At 47.0% G+C, this 23,588-nt stretch overlaps 1 protein-coding gene across 7 annotated transcripts; it reads left to right on the top strand.

The window, feature by feature from the left end:
* The first annotated feature begins 278 nt into the window (after positions 1 to 278).
* Positions 279 to 23,315, top strand: dop1b (DOP1 leucine zipper like protein B). 7 transcript variants are annotated; one of them, XM_077001631.1, is made up of 41 exons: positions 339 to 395; positions 490 to 515; positions 1,172 to 1,420; positions 2,525 to 2,717; positions 4,178 to 4,359; positions 4,581 to 4,751; positions 5,005 to 5,194; positions 5,397 to 5,495; positions 5,643 to 5,766; positions 5,919 to 6,028; positions 6,216 to 6,327; positions 6,475 to 6,592; positions 6,788 to 6,907; positions 7,025 to 7,124; positions 7,347 to 7,556; positions 7,682 to 8,010; positions 8,420 to 8,802; positions 8,898 to 8,971; positions 9,211 to 9,408; positions 9,612 to 9,764; positions 9,876 to 9,976; positions 10,058 to 10,248; positions 10,364 to 12,047; positions 12,410 to 12,509; positions 12,617 to 12,784; positions 13,065 to 13,190; positions 13,387 to 13,521; positions 13,606 to 13,664; positions 13,833 to 13,937; positions 14,317 to 14,383; positions 18,878 to 19,031; positions 19,170 to 19,252; positions 19,356 to 19,465; positions 19,649 to 19,798; positions 20,052 to 20,113; positions 20,224 to 20,352; positions 20,536 to 20,672; positions 20,768 to 20,823; positions 21,117 to 21,251; positions 21,418 to 21,550; positions 21,745 to 23,315. In XM_077001631.1, the coding sequence occupies exons 4-41, from the start codon at positions 2,577 to 2,579 to the stop codon at positions 21,985 to 21,987; spliced, it is 6,942 nt and encodes a 2,313-aa protein (XP_076857746.1). In that variant the 5' UTR covers positions 339 to 395; positions 490 to 515; positions 1,172 to 1,420; positions 2,525 to 2,576; the 3' UTR covers positions 21,988 to 23,315. The 7 variants fall into 7 exon arrangements, with proteins under 7 accessions (XP_076857747.1, XP_076857748.1, XP_076857749.1 ...); XM_077001632.1 differs by lacking the exon at positions 1,172 to 1,420 and having other exon boundaries at positions 279 to 395; positions 7,685 to 8,010; XM_077001633.1 differs by lacking the exon at positions 1,172 to 1,420 and having other exon boundaries at positions 279 to 395; positions 12,413 to 12,509.
* The last annotated feature ends 273 nt before the right edge of the window (positions 23,316 to 23,588 follow it).

Raw genomic sequence — 23,588 nt, 5'->3', positions numbered from 1 at the left:
CGCGCACACCGTAAAAAAGCCGCAGTAATGTGACAGCTCGGCGCGAGCTTGTAAACACAACATCCTGGAATGTACCACGGGCGGGGCGGAAAACTCAAAACTCGTGTAGAATTACGAACCCAGTGCGTTTATTTTGTCGCTAGTAACTCAAGTGTATAACGTTTTATTGACAATAGCAGCGTCATATTAATAATAGATGTTTATACCAAGCAGGGTAACGCTGTAAATCGAAAAAGAGAGACCTCTTACCCCCCTGTTGTTGCAACTTGATTCGTCCCTCCACCACCCACCAGGAAGTGTATTCAACAGCGCAGTTGGGTAAAATCAGTCAAGTGACAATTCATTATCATCACGAACTGATCTGGCCTTCAGTGATCACCCGTCCGCCTGCTAATGTAAGGATAAACATATGTTCGTCCTTGCGACAGTTCTTTGATTCCCTTGCTTATCTGGGATTTTAAACATTATTTGACACTGCGTTTCTTTTAGCGTGGCGGTCCTGTGTTCCCGCAGGGGTGAGTCAGCCTGTTTTAACGTTTGCGCTCAAAACAATCGTCAAAAAACAAAACGAACAAAAATAAAAACGTACGTGTATAATTCTCGTGTGAATGCACATTATAGCCTAGCTTAGTACAACTTAATAATTAAAATGGTACATTGACTCCTCTGATTGGGGACAGTCAATAATGCTCCACCTTACCAAGTTGTTATTGGGATTGGAAACGGAAATTTAATTGTGTTGTTACCGCATCAACTCAGTCGAGACATCCGAAGCATTATACATTTTTTGGTTATCAGCACAAGTCTGTCAAAAAACATGTCTGCTCAGTACCTATTAGTTACTACCATTTGTGATGCAGCCACGCCTCCCAAATCTCTAAGGTAATCCTGGGAGGTTTATGCACTTTTATACAATGAATTGGGTGAGTGAGTTACATGAGTTTTGAATTTTAAGACTGTCATCACACTCCACACATGATTTATGAAAAAATCCAGACCATTGCTTGATGTACAGTGATTTTGCATGTGCTGTTAAATCTTGTATTTGAAGATCAGCGTCCTGCAGCAACAAATTCCAACTGCAAGCAGCTTTTAGTTTAACTATTTTTCTTTGGTCTCTCCTTCATCTGTCCTTCTTGTCTCCCTATTTCCCTGCCTTATTATGTCTTAGATCTTTGGCATCATCTCTGAGTTTCTCCTTGTTTCACCACTCCTTTCATGCATTGCTTTGAGGGGGATGAGCTGTAGTGATGGCTGGCACTCCTGACAGAAAGAGGCGAGGTGGCAGAGCGCTAGTGAGGTTGCTCCCGGGCTGTTGAGACAGGACAGGATGTGTGTCAGAACAGCAAAAACAGTGCAGACGGTCGCTGCTGGAAGAAAACAGGATGATTTGAGGACAACTTCCAATGGAGTTTAGAAGGTTTTACCTCGTTGTTGTTTTCTGAACTTGCTTGGTTGTTGTTAAGCTGTTCCGTTTTACAGTAACCCACAGTAAATGAAAGGGTCGACCATTCTGACATGTTTTGCACTTTCTGACGTGCCTTAAACATTGAAATGTTCATGAGCTTTAGTGCCCATAAGAAAGTAGCAGTATGGTGGAGTCCACTGTGGTGTAGTGCTGCCACTGGATGCTGGACGCTTAAGGAACACCATGCATTTGTGTAACTCACTGGGTGTGGCTTAGCTGCTACATTAATAATAATGCCAGGCTGTGGGCGTGGGGGTACACACTTGCATGCACCTATTGACTCACTGGCTCACATGCATGGTATATTAGACCTGTAGAGATGTTCTAGTAATGATTAGCCAGCAGTTACCAGGCTCAAGCTCAGTGTCTTTCACTCTCTTTCATCCCCCCTTTCACTCATCTTCATGCATGAACTGAATATTTGTTAACGCAAGTTTATACAGTGGTGTGAACTTTTCTTAAACTTTTGGCTTAGCTAATACTTGGAGAGAAGCCTTTGTGAGATTCTGCTTACATAGCCTACATCAGAGTGGGAACATAGTGGAGTGTGGGGTGTGTGTGTGTGTGTGTGTGTGCACGTGTGTGTGTGCGTGTGCATGCATATGCATGATGCGTGTTTGTGTAAGCGGTGGTGTAATGAGTGCTACATTTCTGTGTAATCTCTGAGGTGTGTGGACAAAAAACAAAACTGGGAAAAGCATCAATGTCTTGTGTCAATAAACAGTCCAGCAGGCAATGCTGTGATCATTAAACTGACTGATCCCTCTGTGTTTTCTGCAATTCGGCAATGGAATGTCTACACTCTCAACAATTTGGGGAATGACTGTTAAACTCTTTTTTTCCTGAGTTGCTCCAAGTAACATTGTCTTGGGGAGTTAACAAACCATTTAAAGGTGCATGCTATTTGCATATAATTAAAGTACCATGCAAAGAGTGACCGTTATTTGGCTATCATGAGGTTATCAGGAGTGTAGCTGGGTGTAACACTATCTTTCTTTCGCTCGTTCATTATTTTGTGCTCACTCACTCCCTCTTTTCTCTGTCTCTTCTACCCAGTCTTCTCTTCCTGTGCAGACGGATGCTGAGCATGCTGGGATAGAACTGAGGCATGATGGATCCTGAGGAGGCCGAGCTCCAGAATGACTACCGTTACCGTAGTTACGCTGCTGTCATCGAGAAGGCACTACGTAACTTTGAGTCTTCCAGCGAGTGGGCTGACCTAATTTCTTCTCTTGGAAAGCTCAATAAGGTATTTGAGGGTTAAAGGTCAAAGGTCCTGAGTCAGAGTGAAGCAGTGGAAACCATGGACCTGGAACCTCTCAGTAACCTGGGGTGTAACCAGGGATATTGGTCATAATTTTAGTGAGGTCCATTATAGAAATGTGTCACACTCAAATAGTGATTACAAGACACCACTAAATATGTGTTTTCACTTCTTCACTAGTTCTTTGTTTCTTTCCTATCTGACTGTCTGTTTGATCCTTCACTTTTCTAACACAGTCCAGAGTAGGGATAACATGTAGCCATGAATAGATCATCTTCTCTAACAATGATCTCTGAATGCTGTGTCATTCAGATATTCTGCCGTGGCCCTAATGCACTGCTGACCCCTATCCAGATGGATTATGCCGAATTCTGATTAGCTTCTCCATCATCATGATTTGAAAACAGGTGGCATTTGTCTGACCAGGCAGCTGTATTTGCACTCCAGGATGGTTCCAGTTTGGAGGCTTCTGCACACACACAAGATGCACTTTTGCACCTCAAACTGCAGTCATGATACGTGACATGCTGCATTGTACAATTTGTGTGAATGGGGAGAGTGTACCTGCTGATCTGGAAACTCAGTTTGTGTATTGAGAATATTGTCTTTGCATTCCACCACATTTTAAACTTGCATCTCATAAAAATAAGAATGACATAATGGATTATTTTGTCCTCACTTTCTTTAAATTGACAAACTAGGTTCTTTCATTTTGTTTATTTGTTTCACCTGTTGTAAATGACTTTCTTATTTGGACATTGATCATTTGTTTCATCACCGATTTGTTTGACAATATCCTTTTTACAAAATGCAAGGATTTCACAGTTTTAGGGGGAAGTTACCTATGAGGATCGTTTCAGTTTCCTCTGTGAAATTACTTTATGCCTTCATTTACCATCACAAAAGAGACTTCTGACAAAGAGACTTTTCTTTTTTACTATTCTGGAGTGGTGGTAGTAAAGTAATCTTACAGGAGGAAGTTTGCATAGTACACAGTGTCTACAGTGGAACTGAAAGTCCTGAAGCCATTTTACTGCACATCTCAGACAAATGCATAGAAAATAAAAGCACAAACTTGTCACAACTGCTCAAACATTAGTGTACATAATCAAAAAGCAGAGTTCAATCACTTAATGTATCTCCTGTACTTCTCTCTCTTTTTCTTCCTCTCTTCATCTCTTTTTATCAGTCTCTCTCTCCCCCTCACTCATGAGAATCTTTCTGTCTCTCTTTTTCTACATTGACTCTCTTATTTATTCAGTGAAGCAACACGGATGTGACCTACATAGTTCTCCATGTGGTCCTTTTGTCATCATATCATGGTGTTTAAACAACCATTGATTTGTGGAATTTGTCCAAGCCCTTTTGTGTTTTTCACATGGAGGGCCACAGCTCAAATTTAAGTCCTTTCTGGTCACTTAATTTTTATTGCTTCACATCTGTAGGCTCTTCAGAGTAATTTGAAATACTCCCTGTTGCCGAAACGTTTGATCATCGGAAAACGATTGGCCCAGTGTTTGCACCCTGCTCTGCCGAGTGGCGTCCATCTTAAAGCACTGGAGACCTATGAGGTCATCTTCAAAATCATTGGTACAAAATGGCTGGCCAAAGACCTCTTCATCTACAGGTGGATGTTCTAAGTGTTCTAATATGTTGTTTGTGCACCCCCAATTTTACTTTCTGTTCTAAGGGACCCCTGAGTAAAACTGGGGTGAATGGGGGTTTGCAGTCACACTGCTGGTGGAATAGTTGTTATTGTATTGCAGCTATTTAAAAAGACTGTACATATCATGAAAAAGTGTGTGTGTGTGTGTGTGTGTGTGTGTGTGTGTGTCTGTGTGTGTACAGCTCAGGACTTTTCCCTTTGCTGGGCTATGCAGCAATGTCCGTGAAGCCGACTCTGCTGACCCTTTACGAGCGCTACTTCCTGCCCCTGCAGAGAGCCCTCCTGCCCAGCCTACAGGCCTTCATCATGGGCCTGCTGCCTGGGCTGGAGGAGGGTCTGGACGTCTTCGACAGGTACACGCTTAATTCTGTATGGTGAACACCTTTCTCACTGGAACTTCCAGGTATGGCTAGGTATGGCCAAAGGTGTAGGTATACCCAAAGGTGTAGGTATAGCCAAAGTTCCTGCACTGAACCAAATATGTAAAGGAGAAAAGTCCCACACGTGCCTCTTTCAGGTCATGCGGTTGATGTTGGAGGTGGTTGATGGTGGAAGATTGCACTGGGGTCTTGTTGACTAGGGTTCATATGTTTCTCTGGCTCTCAGGACGGATGCACTGCTGTTGAAGCTCTCCCTGCTGGTGGGCCAGTCCGTGTTTTACGGAGCTCTGTGGGGCTCTGCTCTCGTGTCCCATCTGGTGCGCCTACCCGCCTCCCTCTTCATCATCACACACTTCGACCGCATGGCCACCAGCAGGGAGCAGAATCACATGTTGGGGACTGACCACAGACTCACTGTGAGTGTGTGTGTGTGTGTGTGTGTGTGTGTGTGTGTGTGGCTTGAGGCTTCACTTAAGAATGTAATGATCAGTAACAAATCTAATTTTACATTCTTATTGCAGACAGAGGTTAAATATTTAATACTAATCGTAGTACTTTTATATTAAGGTCTCCTTTTGTGACACCCCTGTAATCCTTCTCCCTCTCACCATTCTGCAGGTGAAGGCGATCTGTCTCTCTCTACATGACACTAATGTTCTCGTCCAGAGGAACATGTTGGAGATTCTCCTTTATTTCTTTCCCTTCGCGACATGTTTGGTTAGTCCCCCTCTCCCTCTTCTTCTCCATCTCTCTCTATCCTGTCCTCCTGCCTGTGGAGTGCTATAACAGGCTGAAGTTTGGTATGATGCACCTGAATCAAACTTTGTGCGTGTCAGTGAGTGATTAGGCCTGCTGTTCCTGTAGGATCCTGTAGAGGGTGCTATCCCTTTGAAACGTGATGAGATGATCACTGTGGTGTCTGCTGCTTCTCTCACTGTGCTGAGGAGAGACATGTCACTGAACCGGCGCCTCTATGCGTGGCTACTAGGTACCACAAACATGATGCCAATGCCGAACATGTGGATTAGAGTGTAAACATAAATGAAGACTAATCTTAATTTAAGATTCCATATGTCATACCACTACCCTAAACTTTGTGTGTGTGTGTGTGTGTGTGTGTGTGTGTGTGTGTGTTCTCAGGCCTGGACATTAAAGGAGGCATGGTAGCTCCAGATCCAAGCTTGTGCACTACAGTGGAGGAGCATACAGCATACTACTTCAACACACACTCCAGAGATCTACTGGTGCAGGTCGGCACACACACACACACTCACACACATTGACAAGTTTGAATAACTAAATCACAAACTCTTGTTCTCATCATTTCTGTGATGAATTAACTGCACTTTACATACCAGCTTGTACTGTAACTAATTTGACATGAAAAGTCTCCATTCTCCTCATGTTATCTCCCATTCTAATCTACTGTATGCACAGGCACTGGTGAACATCCTGCAACAGAATGACATAGAAAAGGACCCAGAAAACGTCACGGACTATCTCAGACCCTTCCGTATCATTATCAGTTTACTGGACAAACCAGAGATTGGTAAACACCCCCCCCCCCCCCCCCCCCCCCCCCCCCACACACACACACACACACACACACATACAGTAGCTATTTGAGTATTGTAAGTATTTAATAACATATTACATCTTTCTCTGCTCCCCCCTCCCCCTCCTCTCTCACTGTTAGGACCCCTGGTGGTATCTGACATATTGCTAGAGGTGATCAGAGCATTCTACAGGTACTGCACGGAGATGGTGGGGGAGGAGTCTCTTAGCTCCAGTCTCTCTGGCAACCAGTTCACCAGGTCAGACTGAGAGGGAATTAAGTGATTTAATTTTATGCAAATTTGATTAGCATATTCATAGAAGAGAAACATATATTTATATTTATATATTTATAGCCATATGTGTAAAAAAGATAGGATTCTCTTTTATAAATTGCACAAGATACAAGCAAATTATATCATTTGTATCTCTTTATTGTCTGTCGGTTTTTGCAGTAAGATCAAAGAGAACAAAAATGCTTCAGAGATCATAAAAACAGTCAACATGTTGGTGGGGGCAATGGACAGTGAATACCTGTGGGACTACATGAGCAAACAGTTCCAAACCTGCCTCAGGTACACACACACACAAACACCACTAAAAACTGATGGAACGTAATGTATTGACATCAGCAAACGCAGATAATAATAACGATGGAATGAACCTGACTTAATGTTTTTATGCATGTTAAGTGACCCAGCACGGACAGCTCCATCTAAAAACTGGAGTCCTCCTTCATCAGTCCCGGAGCTCTCCACCCTTATCATCTTCCTCCTTGATGTTATCCCTTTGGTAATTATCCCTTTTTTTGCACTTAGTGTTCATGCTTTACCCGATAGCCAGAATGTGTCCATTATGAGTATTTCTATATCAGTGTATAAGAAACTCTATGTTCTGAGTAGTTGGTGTATGTCGTTTGTGTGTTGAGGGGAAGCTATTATCTTGTCTACCTGCTTTGCTTTCATAATGATCTCACATCTCTGTTTCTGATGGTCCATTTCCTGCATCCAAAAGGAGCTTTATGGTGAGATCCAAACCCAGTACCTGCCCCAGATGCTGGGCACCACGCTGCAGGCTCTGTGTAGTCACATGACCTCTCTTAGCCTATCAGATGTCACACAGGCCCTGAGGGCATGTTTTAAGATGCTCAGCAAGATCCAGATGCCCGTCACCTATATGGACATGGATGCGGAGTCACAGATGTCGTGTGTAGAGAAAACTCCGGTATGATTTTGGATTCTTTTTTTTCTTTTTTCTTTTTTTAAGTAATTGGCCTTCTATCTCAGCTGTCTTTCATACTTACTAGTTTAGTACTGTGGCACTCTCTGTACACTCTTTCATCACATTAGCAGGTCATGGTGACAGAGACCAAGAAAGAGGAGACAGGCGAGGAGACCAGTGTTAATAATGAACCACTGGTGGAAGAGGGCGTGGCTGAGAATGGACAAGCTGCAGAAGAGGCGGGGCCTGAGCACAGCATGTTCCTGCCCCTGCGTTCTGAAGACAGCGGATTGGGCCTTAGTGCCTCGCCTTCTGAGCTGCAGCTTTTTCCGGGGCGTGACTCGTCGAATCCTGTTTCAGGGGCGTGTGTCAAGGCGGTGGATGTTTGGAAAAAAGGTGGAACCGTGGAGCACATGTCCACATGTGTACAGGACATCCTGGCACTGATTATCACTAGGTATACTGTTGCATTTACATTGCACTGTTGCATTTAAGGTTACTATGACTTTCAGAGTCACTTTCAGAAACTTTTAAAGTGTAAACGTGTGACTCAGTCTGTCCACATAAACACACAACCCGAACAGGTTCGAAATGCAATGAAAAAGGTAGCTGTCGCAGGTTCGCAAGTTCGCATCCCCAGGCCATGACTGAGGTGCCCCTGAGCAAGGCCCTTAACCCTCAATTGCTCACTTGTATAAAAAATGAGATAAAAATGTAAGTCGCTCTGGATAAGGGCGTCTGCCAAATGCCATAAATGTAAATGTAAATGTAGCTGCCATGTCTCCGACCATCAAAACAAGATTGACTTGTTTGATTTTTTTTGTGCTCTGCTGTGCAAAGTATTAAATGCCATCCCACTTCCCCAGACATCTGCTGGCTGTGGTGGATTCAAAGACGGTGCAGGAGGAGGCGCCTCAGTCCGAGTGCCACTCCTCCCCCCGCGGCCGGAAGCACTCCCCCGAGGGCGGTCGGGACCTGGGGCTGATCAAAGACAGGCTGGCTGACTTCTTCACCCCTGGCAAGTTGCGGGCACGGCCCCGGGAGGAGAGCGGTGCCAGCGTGGGTGCCAGGACCGCGGGCCTGCGGTGGTCTGCCGGCTTCCAGTCGCGGGGCAAAGCAGAGGTCACCGAGCCCTGTCGACAGGCGTTTACAGCCGCGTGTCACCTGTTGCTGGAGTGCACCACCTTCCCTGTCTATTACACAGAGGAACAGAGTCAGGAGCTTCACAGCCACGTGTTCAAGAACACAAGTATGTGCAGTGTGTTTAGTTTATTAGCACGCCTGCTAAAACATGGAGGAATTTGGATTCTAAAGCAGTAGGTGGCTGTCTGTTTTCCTCTCTAGACAATGAAGAGGGCTCTCTTCCTGAGTGGCTGAGGGCCTTAATGACATTGTGCTGCATTTCAAAAGACTACCAGGTATGATTGTGAGATCATTACACTGTTCCATTATACCATAGTTATTTCTGGTTGAATCTCCACATGATTTTGTGGATGGCAGAAAATGACATAGGCTCAAGTATGTGTCCCACATATTCTGTAGACTTATTTAAGATTGTACTCAATTGTACGCTGTTGTCATACTGACATTCTGCATTTCTGTCTGTGTGTTGGGCATGTCTGTGTGTGTGTGTGTGTATTTGTGTGTGTGCACATAGGTCCAACATGTGGCGATTTCCTCCCTGCTTGAGCTGATTAACCACTCTCAGTCCTTGGCGCTGGTCATTCAGGACAAGAGCAGGCGCTACAGGAGGGCGGAGGTGAACCCCTTCAGCGGGCAGCTGCAGATGGTCACCCTGCCCCCCATCCTCCCAGCAGTGGGCAAAACCATGGAGCTTCACACAGACTTCTACCAGGTCAGTTTCCTATGCGCATTTGCAGTGGAACTTGGGGCACACACTGCTCACTCTTTAAACTTCACTTCTGTTTTCCATCTTAATGAGACCACATACGGAGTTTTAATATATAATACCTCGTGTTTTTTTCGTTTCTCTCCGGGTTGTCTTGTGACTGGGTCTAGTTTGCTGCCCTGTCCTGACCGGCTTTCTCTCTCTCTCAGCGGGTAGCTCAGGTGCTCTGGGCTCAGTTGGACACTGAGCACCGAGAGCTTCATGTCTCCTGTGTGGACCTCTTCTATCGGCTGCACTGTTTAGCTCCATCGGCGCACATCTGCGAGGACATCGTGTGTATGGCTTTGCTTAGCAGAGACAAGGTGCGGGGCCTACCACACATGCACACACGTACCTATATGCAGCCTACCATCCCTTGATGGTTTGCTGTGTCTCTGTGTGTGTGTGTATGTGTGTGTGCATTCTTTTCACAGGTTGTGCGTCTGGAGGCTCTCCATAGATTTTCTGTTTTGTGGCACCTGACGCGGGAGGTTCAGACGAACCGCAGCACGTCTCTGAACCGCTCTTTTGATAGGTCAGACGTCTCCCTTCCGCACCGGCCCAGAGACGAGCGACAGTCACCTCTGACCGCTGTTCCTCTCGCTCCCTGTGTCAGGTCTCTGTTTGTGGTGCTGGACAGTCTAAACAGTCAGGATGGCAGCGTCAGCGCTGCGGGACAGAGCTGGCTGATGCGGGCCCTCTCTCTCGGAGACGTCATACGCATCCTGGAACCGGTTCTGCTCCTGCTGCTGGACCCAAAGACCCAGAGAACAGCCATTCAGAGCGTCAAGCAAAGTCTTTCAGTGGGTATGTCACCACACACCGCAAGACGCGGCAGTGTGCAGCGACAGCCGCAAGTTTGAATAGCATGAGACATGTGGGTAATGTAGTGCTCATTATCGAGGCTGCTCTTTCTCTGCAGGTAATTTGAACGTGTTAACCTACAAAAGCAGATCCAGCACAAAGAGTGGTGGAGACGGCATGATGGCCATGAGCCAGCCGGACAGCCTCCTGGCTCACGTTGCCATCGTAGACCGTGAGGCACTGTGGGCAGACCTGGAGCACGACCCAGAGCTTCAGGACACGCTCTCTGACTCCCCTGCCATGTCCCGCAGCGAGAGTGAGGAAACTGAGGAAGAGGATGGACAAGTAGAAGAGGAAGGGCAAGAAGAAGAGGAAGAGAGTGAGCACACAGAATCAGCCGACTCGAGTGGAGCTCAGAACTCCACAGAGAACTCCACCTCTGGCTCCACCCCTTTTCTGCAGCTCCCCGACGACAGGGACTGTGCAGGGCATGCAGGTGCAGTCAACGGCCTGCTGCGAGTGGACTCCGAGCGCACGCAGGCTTCTGATTCATTGTCGAGCGACGAAGACGACGGGCAGCTGGAGGCCCTGGCCAAATCCCGCCTCTTAAAGCGGCAGCGCGAGAGGCAGGAGGCGGTGGACTCGCTCTTCCGGCACGTCTTGCTGTACCGGCAGCCGTACGACTGCGGCATGGTCCTGCATGCCTTCTTGGTGGTGGAGACGCTGGTGCGGAGCAGCGCGGGACCTTTCCTAGAGGCTCTCTCGAGCACGGCCTTGGACGGCAGCTCCACAGCCCACCTCAACCTCATCCAGAACCTCCTGCAAAGGCACCGGCAGGCACAGGAGGGCAACAGCTTCTACGGCCCTCTCCAGAGCACCACCCCTCCCGATGGTTCCGGTCCAGAACATCCACCCGGCTCCCCTCCCCTTTCGCCCTCCGGCTCTGCCTTCCCGCCCCTGTTCCTTCTGGAGATCCTCACCTCACTCTGTCTGCGTTTCCTGCGGTCTCACTTTCCCTCCTACGCCACCATGAGCGCCCGACAGCTACAGGGCAACCGGGAGGTGCGGGTGAAGAGCGTGGAGGTGCTCACGGCGCTGGTCGGCCAGCTGGTGGCGGTGGCGCAGCAACAGGCAGCCCAGGCGGGTGAGGTGGGCAACGCAGCCAGTCTGGAGGCCATCCGGAGCCTCCTGTGTAGCTGCAGGGTGCAGCAGTTTGTCCTTCTCTCACTCTCCGCTTCCATGTACACCTGCCAGCGGGCAGAGGCATCTGACCTGCGTGTGCTCCCCGAGGAGGACCGGGCCGATGACGGTCGAGAGTTCTCGGAGGAAAGGCTGGTCAATTTTGGGCGTGACGGTAGCTGGGCGGAGCACCCACTCCAGATCGCCCTGCTAAAGCTCCTGAAAGTCCTGATCGAGCTGGAGCACTGTGTGTCTCCATGTTCAAAAGCGCCCGACCAGGGGGACAACCACCCGCACTCTTCCCGAAGCCACGCCTCGTCCTCCACACTAACGCGAGAGTGGCACACCGCCGTGTCGTACCAGCGTTCCATCAAGGCCGCGCATTACGTGGCCAACCATCCGATCACGGCGCAGGGCATGTTCGTGTCAGCGGCCGCCCGGGCCCTGTGCCCGCTGTACGGCTGCTCCATGCACCCGGCCTGGGTGGCGCTGCTGTGCGGAGTGCTGCCCTTCCTGGGCCGCTCGCTGGCCATCATCGTTGCCCCCGTCGTCAGTCAGATCTGCAAGAACCTTGATGAACTGGTTAAACAGCACGAACACGATGGAGGCAAAGCTTCCCACAGGTACTGGACGTGTGTGTGTGTGTGTGTGTGTGTGTGTGTGTGTGTGTGTGTGTGTGTGTGTGTGTGTGTGTGTGTGTATGGGTCTGTGTAGCCTTTTCTAAGATACTTCAGAGAGGTTCATTGACAAAAAGATTTTCTCTAATGTATACAACTGCTGAGAACTGTGAACATCCGTCTTCTTAACGGTCTCTGACCTTAATCTAACGTACCTGATCCTGCAAGTAATTATCTACCAGAGACTTTGATTAGCTGACACAGGGATTAGAACTGAGGATCCACTTCTGACCAGGAGGGTTTGCTGACTAGTGTTTTAGAGACTGTTCTAGAAACGTCCTAGCTGAGTGTGTTCACTGTGTGTGCAGCAGCAACCTGAAGAAGGAGAACATTGCACCTGACTATCCTCTCACTCTGCTGGAAGGACTCACCACTATCACACACTACTGTCTTCTAGAACACAAAACGGTAAACTGTGTAGTATGCACAAACACACAGCTGCATCGCATTAGATATCAGACAGATATTAGCTATGGAACAGCTGTATTGAAGGTAACATGGCTGTCTTTCTGTAGTCTGCAGACTGTGATGCTACAGACATGCGCAATGCCGCCAATACCATTCTGGAGGAGTTCCCGTACATGGTCAGCACCATGTCGATGTTATGGGGTGTGGTCAAGGGTGCTGACTCTGCCCATAGCACCAAGGCCTCGCCCACCTCTGTCTGTTTCAAAAGCACAAAGGTGTGTGAAATCTGTTAGTTTTTAGTCTTTTTTCTGCTATTTACTAAAGGTTTTCGGTTTCTTATTGTTTTTTGTTTAAAAAAGATACTCAAAAATGTATCGTGATTTGAGTCTTATATAATGCAATGCTGTTGTGTTATACACTGCTCTTGTGTTATACACTACTGTAAAGCACTTTTGAGTTGCATGCATGTATGAAAGGTGCTATACAAATAAAGATTATTATTACTGTTGTGCTATACACTGCTGTTGTGCTATACACTGCTGTTGTGTCATGTAGATCCTGAAGCTGAAGGTTCTGGCGTTCATGACACCGCTGACTCAGCAGTATGGGGTACAAGTCATGGCCTCCGTGGCTGCAATATGGAACAGCAGGCGGAGCCGAAAGAGACGGTCCAAAAACAAGGTGAGATGTTCCAATAGCTCGCTGGGGACTGATGTGCCTTAACGACTCAATTGGCGTGATGTTTTAGTCCTGAACTTCTGCAAGAACCGCTGAATTGTGTGTGTGTGTGTGTGTGTGTGTGTGTGTGTGTGTGTGTGTGTGTGTGTGTGTGTGTGTGTGTGTGTGTGTGTGTGTGTGTGCGCGCCCATATGCGCAGATCCTACCAGTTGCCAGTGATTCCCAACTGACCATTGTGGACTTGGTGAAGTCACTCAACACACTTCACACTGACACAGTTTTGCAACTTGTCCGAGAGGTGGTGAAGAAACCCCACCAGATCAAAGGGGACCAGGTAAACACACACACACACACACACACACACTTGCCTCAGACATGCAAACCTAAACAATAACGGTTCCATATTCCCCTTCCCTAGCAAAGACTGACCCTTGTAGATGTTCCCATGCTGCAGTTCTGCTACGCCTACATCCAGAGGTACTCATCATCCTGCTCAACCCATGCTAGTTACCCCAACTGTGGGCTCAGCTGTTGCTATGTGACCCACTGCACAAACCATAGCGATGCTCCAGCTAGCTAGCTAGTGGTGTTCCAGGACATCGACCGTTCCGCTGTAGGTACCGATGTTTTCTGTTCTGTGTGTAGCCTCCCTGCTCAGGTCCTTCAGGACAACGTCACCCCTCTCCTTTGCATGCTCAGAGAGGCTGCCCAGCTCAATCTCGTCCCACCCGGCCACTTCTTGCTCCTGGGGTGAGTCAGCAGATTGACTGCGTCATTTGTTGTGCATTTGGTGCCGAGATATTTGCCTTTCATTTGCTGGTATTTTGATCACGGCCTTGAAGGGAGCATCTAATAATACAAGTGTGTAGTGTCAGCGTATAGCATCTTTTTTGTCTGGGTAATATGGTAAAGAAATGGCAATAATGTCGACCCTACAAATCCATAGCATTTTCTTCATTTTAAGGTATTGTCTGTCAAATGTTACAGATCTGCAAATCCATTGTTATCTATTGCTGCAGGATCAAAGTCAGGGTGTGCGTTCTAGAACTTGCTCTACTTCCGTGTCATTGGTTCTTGGGCTACAGGTCACTCTAGGCAGGTGTTGAGCTGTTTCTTTCCCCCTCCACAGCATCCTGAATGATTTTGTAAATAGACTCCCCAACATGGACAACAAAAGAGATTCTAGAGAACTGCAGGTAAGACACATCAACGGGAGAATGAGTGTGTTGGTTATGGTTTGATAATTATGATGTCTTACTGTATTTGTGTCTATCCTATTGTAAATGCTCAAAAAAGTCAGGTGTGTTTTTAAGCTTTAGCATGTCTTCCTTGCTATCCGTCCATTATCCGGGTTCAGGTGGCGGGGCAGTAGCCTAAGCAAAGAGGCCCAGGTTTCCCTCTCCCCAGCCACCTCTTCTAGCTCCTCTGGGAGGATACCGAGGCATTCCCAGGACAGCCGAGAGATTCTCTCCAGCGTGTCCTGGGTCTTCCCCGGGGGCCTCCTTCCAGTTGGACATGCCTGGAGCGCCTCCCTAGGGAGGGCACCCAGGTGGCATCTGGACCAGATGCCCAAACCGCCTCAACTGGCTCCTCTCTATGTGGAGGAGCAGTGACTCTACTCCGAGCCTCTCCCGGATGACCGTGCTCTGTACCTTAACTCTAAGGGAGACACCATGCGGAGAAAACTCATTTTGGCCGCTTGTATTCGCTATCTCATTCTTTCGGTCACTACCCAGAGCTTGTGACCAATAGGTAAGAGTCGGATCATAGATCAGTAAATCGAAAGCTTTGCTTTTTGGCTCAGCTCTCTCTTCACCACAACGGTCCGGTCCAGCATCCGCAATACTACAGCCGCAGCACCGAACCGCCTGTCAATCTCTCGTTCCATCCTTCCCTCATTCGTGAACAATAACCCGAGATACTTGAACTCCTCCACTTGAGGCTAGGACTCATTCCCGGCCCAGAGAGGGCATTCCACCCTTGTCCGACTGAGTACCATGGTCTCACTTTTAGAGGTGCTAATTCTCATCCCGGCCGCCTCGCACTCGGCTGCAAACTGATCCAGTGAGAAATATAAGTCCTGGACTGATGATGCCAACAGGACCACATCATTTGCAAAAAGGAAACGTGGAATCCTGAGGCCACCAAACCAAACCCCCTCCACCACTTGACTACGCCAAGAAATTCTGTCCACAACAGATATGAACAGAATCTGTGACAAAGGGCAGCCTTGACGGAGTCCAACTCCCACCGGGAACCAGTCTGACTTACTGCCAGCCATGCGAACCAAGCTCCTGCAGGTACTGGATAGCCTGTAGCAGTGGGACCCAGTGTTAATTTCGTTGACGAATAATTTTCGTCATAGTTTTCGCCAATGAACCTTTTTTTCATGACGACAATGAGACGATAACTAAATTAAAACTATACGAAGGGATAAAAACGATGATGAAATTAAAGGACATTTTCGTCAACGAATAAAAATGAGACGAAAATATTGGCCAGCGACGACATTCAATCAGACCTGATTTAGTTTAGTGAAAGGTGGGGATAAGTTAGGAAGAGATCCAACCGTAACTACTTTAGCGTACACGGAGAGGCAGGACAAACCGGGTAACCATCCAATCAGAACTAACGTCTTCACATCGCACAGAACCCGGGAAGACCAAACCAGCCTGTGAACTGTGGTCACTCATGAAATTCAACTCTAAGTTAACTTGACAATGTCAGCAGAGAGAAAGATGAGCGGCGATATATGGACACATTTCTCCTTTGACTTTGAGAAAAACAAGACGCTGTGTAAACCATGAGGGATGATGATGTCGGGACAAATACGACAAATGAAACGACATCTGCGGGCTATGGCATTGTTTTACGGCGCCCAGTTTTATATAGAATGTAATGTGCATTGTTCATAAACTCCATATGTTTTCAGGTAGAGCGGACCTACTGGTCATCAATGTTTTGTTATTGTTATGCTCAATAACTATAAGTTCAGGTCAATATAGTTGATTGGAAATTTTTTTTGTATATATTGCACATACAAAAAATAATATTCTGTAACTGGTTAATAAATGTTTCATTTTGTGCAAGTGTATATAATGACTATTACACCATTTATATTTTAGTCAACTAAATTCTTTTGATAAATTCCAATGATAATTAGTCGACTAAAACTAGACTAAGACTCAAAACAAATCAATGACTAAATTATGACTAAAACTAAATTACATTTTAGTCAAAAGACTAAGACTAAAACTAAATCAAAATTGCTGTCAAAATTAACACTGGTGGGCCCCTTACCCTATACTCCCGGAGCACCCCCCAGAGCAGCCCGCGGGCTTGTTTTAAAAATAGCTCACTATAGTGCCATGCATCGTTTATGTTTTTGCTACTATTCTAGATTGTCCGCGGTTGCTGTTGGTCTTCCCGCTTAGCAATTGACACTTGCACACGCACCCCCCTCCCCCCCTGGTCACCCGGTTAACAACTTTCGTTCGCCACCCCACCCCCCCAATAACTTTTCGTTCAATTGATGCGTATTAATCTGGTAGCCCTCCGCAATAATTGGTATCCAAGAAGTAGCTCCCAATTTCAAAAAGGTTGGTGACCTCTGCCCCAGAGGAATCCCCAAGGAACACGGTTGAATGCCTTCTCCAAATCCACAAAACACATGTGGACTGGTTCCTCGCAAGGGTGAAAAGCCAGTCCATGACCGAGACGAAACCCACATTGTTCTTCCTATAACTGAGATTTGACTATCAACCGGACTCTCTTCTCCAGTACCCCTGCATAGACTGGGGAGGCTGAGGAGTGTGATCCCCAATAGTTGGAGCACACCCTCCGGTCCCCTTTCTTAAAAAGGGGAACCACCACCCCAGTTTGCCAGTCCAGGGGCACTGCCCCTGATGTACATGCGATGTTGCAAAGATGTGTCTTCCAGGACAGTCCCACAACATCCAAAGCCTTAAGGAACTCAGTGCGGATCTCATCCACCCCCGGAGCCTTGCCGCCAAGGAGTTTCACAACTACCCTGGTCACCTCAGCCCGAGTGATGGGCAAACCCCCCTCCAAATCCCCCAGCTCTGCTTCCTCTATGGAAGACGTGATAATGGGATTGAGAAGATCCTCAAAGTATTCCTTCCACCGCCTAATGACATCCCCAGTTGAGGTCAGCAGGTCCCTGCTGTCAGCAGGTCCCTGCAACACTGTATACAGTGTTGGTCAGGAACCGCTTTCCCCTCGTGAATTGCCTGATGGTTTGCCAGAATCTTCTTGGAGCCAATCGAAAATCACTTTCCATGGTCTCACCGAACTCTTCCCACACCCGAGTTTTTGCCTCCGCGATGGTCAAAGCCACGATCCACTTGAGGCCCATTCGGACTCAATGTCTGCTTCAGGATGCGGTCAAAGCTCTGCCGGATGTGGGAGTTAAAGACCCTTCTGACAGGTTCCTCTGTCAGACGTTCCCAGCAAACCCTCGCAATATGTTGGGGTCTGCCAGGTCTGTCCGGCATCCTCGCCCACCATCTGATCCAACTCACCACTAAGTGGTGATTGGTTGACAACTCGGCTCCTCTCTTCACCCAAGTGTCCAAGACACACAGTCGCAAGTCCGACGACACGATTACAAAATTGATCATCGACCTGAGACCTAAGGTGTCCTGGTGCCATGTGCACTTATGGACACCTCTGTGCTCGAACTTGGTGTTCCTTATGGACAGACTATGATGAGCACAGAAGTCCAATAATAAAACACCACTCTGGTTCAGATTGGAGAAGCCATTCCTCCCAATCACGCTCTTCCAGGTCTTACTGTCGTTGCCCACGTGAGCATTGAAGTCCCTCAGCAGAACAATGAGATCCCCAGAAGGGGCACCTTCCAGTATCTCCTCCAAGGACTCCAGGAAGTCTGGGTACTCTGAACTGCATAAGCAGTCAGACAGTCAGAGCCCGTTCCCTAACCCGAAGGCGCAGGGAAGCAATGCTCTTGTCTACCGGGGAAAACCCCAACACACAGGGAGCTTTGAGTAAGCCCACTCCAAGCCTCCGCCTTTCACCCTGGGCAACTCCAGAAAAGAATAAAATCCAGCCTCTCTCGAGAGGATTGGTTCCAAAACCCAAACTATGTGTCAAGGTGAGCCCAACTATATCTAGTTGGTATCTCTCAGCCTCGCACACCAGCTCAGGCTCCTTCCCAGCCAGAGGGGTTGCGTGCCATGTCCCAAGAGCCAGCTTCAGTAACTGGGGATCAGTACATCAAGGCCCCCGCCTTCAGCCACCACCCAATCCACAATGCACCAAATCCCTACTACTACCTCTCCCACAAGTGGTGGGCCCACAGGAGAGTGAACCCATGTATCTCCTTCGGCCTGTGCCCGGCCGGGCTCCATGGGTAGAAACCCGGCCACCAGGCACTCGCCAAGGAGCCCCTCCCCCAGGCCTGGCTCCAGGCCCCAATAACCCTGATCCAGGTGAGGGTAACTGGGTCCTGTTATTTGTGAGTTCCATAGGGGTTTTTGGATCACTCTTTGTCTGGCCCATCACCTAGGACCAATTTGCCTTGGGAGACCTTACCAGGGGCATAGCACCCGACAACCTAACTCCTAGGATCATGTAGGCACGCAAACCCCTCCACCACGATAAGGTGGTGATCCATGGAGGAGACTTCCTTGCTAATGTACTTCAAACAGGAAGTGACCCAGCGTATCCTGGAGGCGGTAGGAGGTGTGGCCGGTTCATCTCTGGAGCAGACCAGCTGGTTGAGTCGTAACCTGGAAGTGAAAGCACAGCCTCAGGTCTGCCTACAAGAGGATGCAGATGAGCCAGAGGACAGCGACCTCTATGGTATGGAAACACAGCCACACACACACTGCAGGCTTGGCACACTTTTGAAAGGAAAAATATTATAAAGGTTGGTGGACTTTAAAATATTTGGATTTCATTTAAATCCCATCTGCCCTTTTCTATCTCATTTCTTTTTAGACTCTGTTGGCCAAGGTAGTGCTATGGTGTCATCCTCCGCTCCATCTGTGTTTAGTGTGCAAGCTCTGGCTCTGTTGGCTGAGGTAAAACACACACACACACACACATCACTCACACATGCACACACACACATACACACACAGCATGCACACACACACACTCACACACGTGTTTGCTCTCCTCCAGGTCCTGGCCCCTTTGCTGGACATGGTATATCGCAGCGATGAGAAGGAGAAAGCCCTGCCTCTTATTTCACGTCTGATGTATTACGTCTTCCCTTACCTGAAAAACCACAGGTAACCACGACCCCTCCACTCACTGGTTTGTCCTGTTTACCTCCTTCATGTAAACTGATTATTTATCTATTAATCAATTCATATTCCACTTTCTTCCTTTGTGTTTCTCTCTTTCTTTCACTCTCTCTCACTCACTCTCTCTCTCACACACTCCCACTCTCTCTTGCGCTCTCTCTCTCTCAGTGCCTATAATATGCCCAGTTTCAGTGCAGGTGCTCAGTTGTTGAGCAGTCTAAGTGGCTATGCCTACACTAAACGGGCCTGGAAGAAGGAAGTGTTGGACCTCTTCATGGATCCTCTGTTCTTCACCATGGAGATATCCTGTGCCTGCCAGTATGACTTTCCCTCTACTCCCACAGAATGTGTAGAAAGCAGATTTATAGCTAATCACATAAACACACAGGCTTTGGGAATGTGTGATGTATATAGTTATGGCTACATTTTAAAAACATTTTTTAAATGTAATAAAGCCTTTTAAAATATTTTTTTATTTAAAAGAAAACAGCTGACTGTCAAATTTTCACTATTTGCATCAGCATATTTCAGTGTTATCTCAGAACTTATGACTGCTGTGTTTTTACATCAGCTGGAAATCAATCATAGACCATCTACTCACTCATGAGAAGACCATGTTCAAGGACTTGATGAGTAAGTGCACTATAATGTGCCTCCTCTCCATATATATATGCACAGTGTAACATACCTTTTCATTCTTGTTCTAGATCATTTATATTTGGTGTGTGTGTGTGTGTGTGCAGGCATGCAGAGCAGCTCCCTGAAGCTGTTTAACACTGCAGAACAGAGGCCCATGTTACTTAAGCGCCAGGCCTTTGCCATGTTCAGTGGAGAGATTGACCAGTACCACCTCTATCTGCCTCTCATACAAGGTACCCGTGGATGGGCTTCAGAAAGGTCCAGTTAGCACGGGTCTGGACTGGAAGAGTGAAGGAGAGTAGCCGATTAGATCATGTGACTCAAAACCACTTCTGTAAAGTCTGTGTGCAGGTTTTTTGATGCATGTGAAGCGCACAATGCCCTGAGTGACCCCCTGTCCTCTCTTTGGTGGACAGAGCGCCTGACGGAGAACCTACGGCTAGGGCAGACCCCAGCCGTGGCGGCACAGATGTTCCTGATGTTCCGCGTCCTGCTGCTGAGGATCTCCCCACAGCACCTCACCTCCCTCTGGCCAATCATGGTCACCGAACTGGTGAGGGACCCCACGTTCCCCTCCGTGCTCGAAATGCGTCTCGTTCTCGCTCTCTCGTGCTATGCAGATGTGATCGTGTGTCTTTCTTGCTCTAGATTCGCATTTATGCCAGGCTGGAGAAAACTCTGCTAGAAGACAAAGAGATTTCAAAGTGAGTTCTTGTCAGGAACTTTATCGTCCACGATTCCCTGGGCGAATAAGACGAGATATATGTTCTATAAGTTTACTTCCTCTGTTAATTCATAAACTTGAAATCACCATTCACAACTTATCAGTTCACTTCTCAAGCTAGATTTACATGCTTGTCTACATAAAGTGGACACTTCATCCCAGTATCTCAGCATGGACAATTGTTATAATAGACCCTAATGCATATCTGTCATCAACATTTCCATCCATCCACCCATCCATCCATCCATCCATCCCTTTGTACATCTCTTTCAGGACTAAGCGAGGAGGTCAGGGGAAGAATGGTGTGTTGTCTTTTCCCCAGACAGAGCTGGACATGTATCTATCAGCCAGCAAGTTCCTGGACGCTGCGGTGTCCTTCCCTCCGGATCACATGCCCCTCTTCCAGATGTGAGGGACTGCACATCCATAACCTACATTTACTGTCTGTCTTGGTGTCATGCTATAGCTAATATAAATTGCATGGGGTTGTGCATTCGTGTTTGCATGCGTGCATGCATGCATTTTGTGTGTGTGTGTGTGTGTGTGTGTATGCATGTTTGAACATGTTCTATAGGTATCGCTGGGCATTTGTGCCTGAAGTGGATGTGGAAAAGTATGATGGACCAGGCACCACTGTCTTAGAGGGAGAGCAGGAATGTAAGCCGCATGTGGTCAGAATCCTGGAAGGACTTCACTATCGCTATGGGGTAAACAGGTTTATGTCATTATAAAGTTTTTTGCACATACATAAACATTGTAAGGTGCACATGAGTGACCGATGGTAAATATCTTAAACAATAAATGTCTGCTGTTTATTTTTGCATATACATACAGAATGCTAAAATGCGCTTTAGGAAATGTGCATGTGGTCAAGCCTGTGCATCGATCCTGTGTTTTCCAGCAGCTGAACGGGACGGTAGGTGAATCTGACTCGGAGGGCAGACAGTTCCCGCTGCTCACGCTCCACTCACTCTCCTCCATCACCCAGCTAGCACCTTTCTTCCAGACGCTCTGCTGCTCCTTCGGAGGCTCCATGCCCTGCCCTGGCACACCCGCTGACTACCCGCCGGCTGGTGCCAAAGCAGTGCTGCAGCGCGTGGAGCTCATAACGGAGCAAGAGTTCCTGGACGGTATGGACCCGTAGAGGCGGGAGGGGGGGAAAGGTCTCGGGAGTGCCTGACTCTTAACTACTGACCGGGGGCTTGGGCTCCTCTCCGGGGGCTCAGGCCTGGAGCAGGTGCTCTGCTTTACTGCGCTGTTCTTTAACTGTTGTTCTAGCTAGTTTGTGACTCCATCCTAGTTATTCAGTGAGGGGAGAACAGAGAAAGCTGAGAACATTGTAGCGGGACCTTTATTTCATGTATCACATGCCTCAGTGTGGTGCCTGTAATTTAAGAACTGAGAAATGTTTGTTTTTGTAAACATAAAAATCAAGGAATAACGAACTAAGATGTTAAATAGAGCAGAATATTGCTTTTATCTGAATATTATTTATCAAAACGAATATTCAAATTCTGTAGTTTTAAATTTACAATAAAAAAAAAAGTTCATTTAAGGTTATCCCTAAATTCATATCAAAGCTCCAGTATCAAAGATAAGGTGCTGTGGTTAGAACTGATCCACTGCAGTCACTGTCATGCTTTGGTTATTTGTTTTTGCTCCAACCATAGGTCATGTGTTTCTCTCCATGTGACTGAATGTGAAATCATAGTGAAATGGTAATATTGTGTTTTTCATAATATCTGATAACTGATATTGATCAACAAGCTTCATAATTTAAAATATGTAAACTACATGTTGTAAATGTGTTAACAAATGAAATGTTAAATTGTAGGTGCTGCTCAGAGACAAACCATAATGATTATATATGAATTCACCTTTCATCTGTTTATTTTATTTGAAAGCATTATAGGCCTATTGGAAATTTGCACAACTGCATAAAAACAATTTTGCTTATTTATTATCTTCAGCTCCGGACACACGGTTACTAGTTCTCTCTCACTGTGCTTATTTTGGAGGTGTTCGCTGATTTTTTGTCCCATGGAACTCAGGGACTGGTCACGTGTAGGGACTGTATAGCTATGAAGGACCTCATCTATTTCTCCGTGTAGTATGAAGCTCTTCTACACAACATTTCCTCTACCCAATCACCTTTTCTTTACGTTTCTGTTCTTCATTCTAAAGGCTGAGCTCCCAGCCCTATAGTTACTGTGATTTAAGAATAATGATTCCTCTGATCGTGGGTGAATATTGACTGATCTACTTTGCTGTACAGAACAACTACATTTAACATGTACTGTAAAGGAAAAATAAGCCAACCTTTGATTTTTAATGCATGTAAGTGAGAGTTGCTTTTGATCAGTGTTTGTTGCATAATGTTGGCCTACCTAAGTGTGATGTCTTTACATTGTCACTTAATTTAATGAAATTGGTTTGCTGTAACCCAGAATAAAATACATTCAGTGTCTAATATCTTGTGGCATCCTTAGCGTTTTGGGGAAGCACCTCAACCTGGTGCCTAAAAGTGCCTAAACTATAAAAGGATTATGGAATAACTGAACCATTATTGGAACATCAGAAACCCCACCCTTCCTCCCCTCCCTGTTCATAACCCCCTGTGCTCCTCCCCTTTTATTCTTTGGAGGAGGGCTGACTCCTCCCACTTAGAGAGCAGATGTTGAAAAGTTGCACTACTTTATGGAAAGAAAATGTCAAAGTACAAGAGATCAGTTGGGGTTACAGATT

This window comes from Brachyhypopomus gauderio, chromosome 4 (genome assembly GCF_052324685.1).
Source record: "Brachyhypopomus gauderio isolate BG-103 chromosome 4, BGAUD_0.2, whole genome shotgun sequence".
Classification (NCBI taxonomy): Eukaryota; Metazoa; Chordata; class Actinopteri; order Gymnotiformes; family Hypopomidae; genus Brachyhypopomus; species Brachyhypopomus gauderio.
This window is presented reverse-complemented; position numbering and strand designations above follow the sequence as displayed.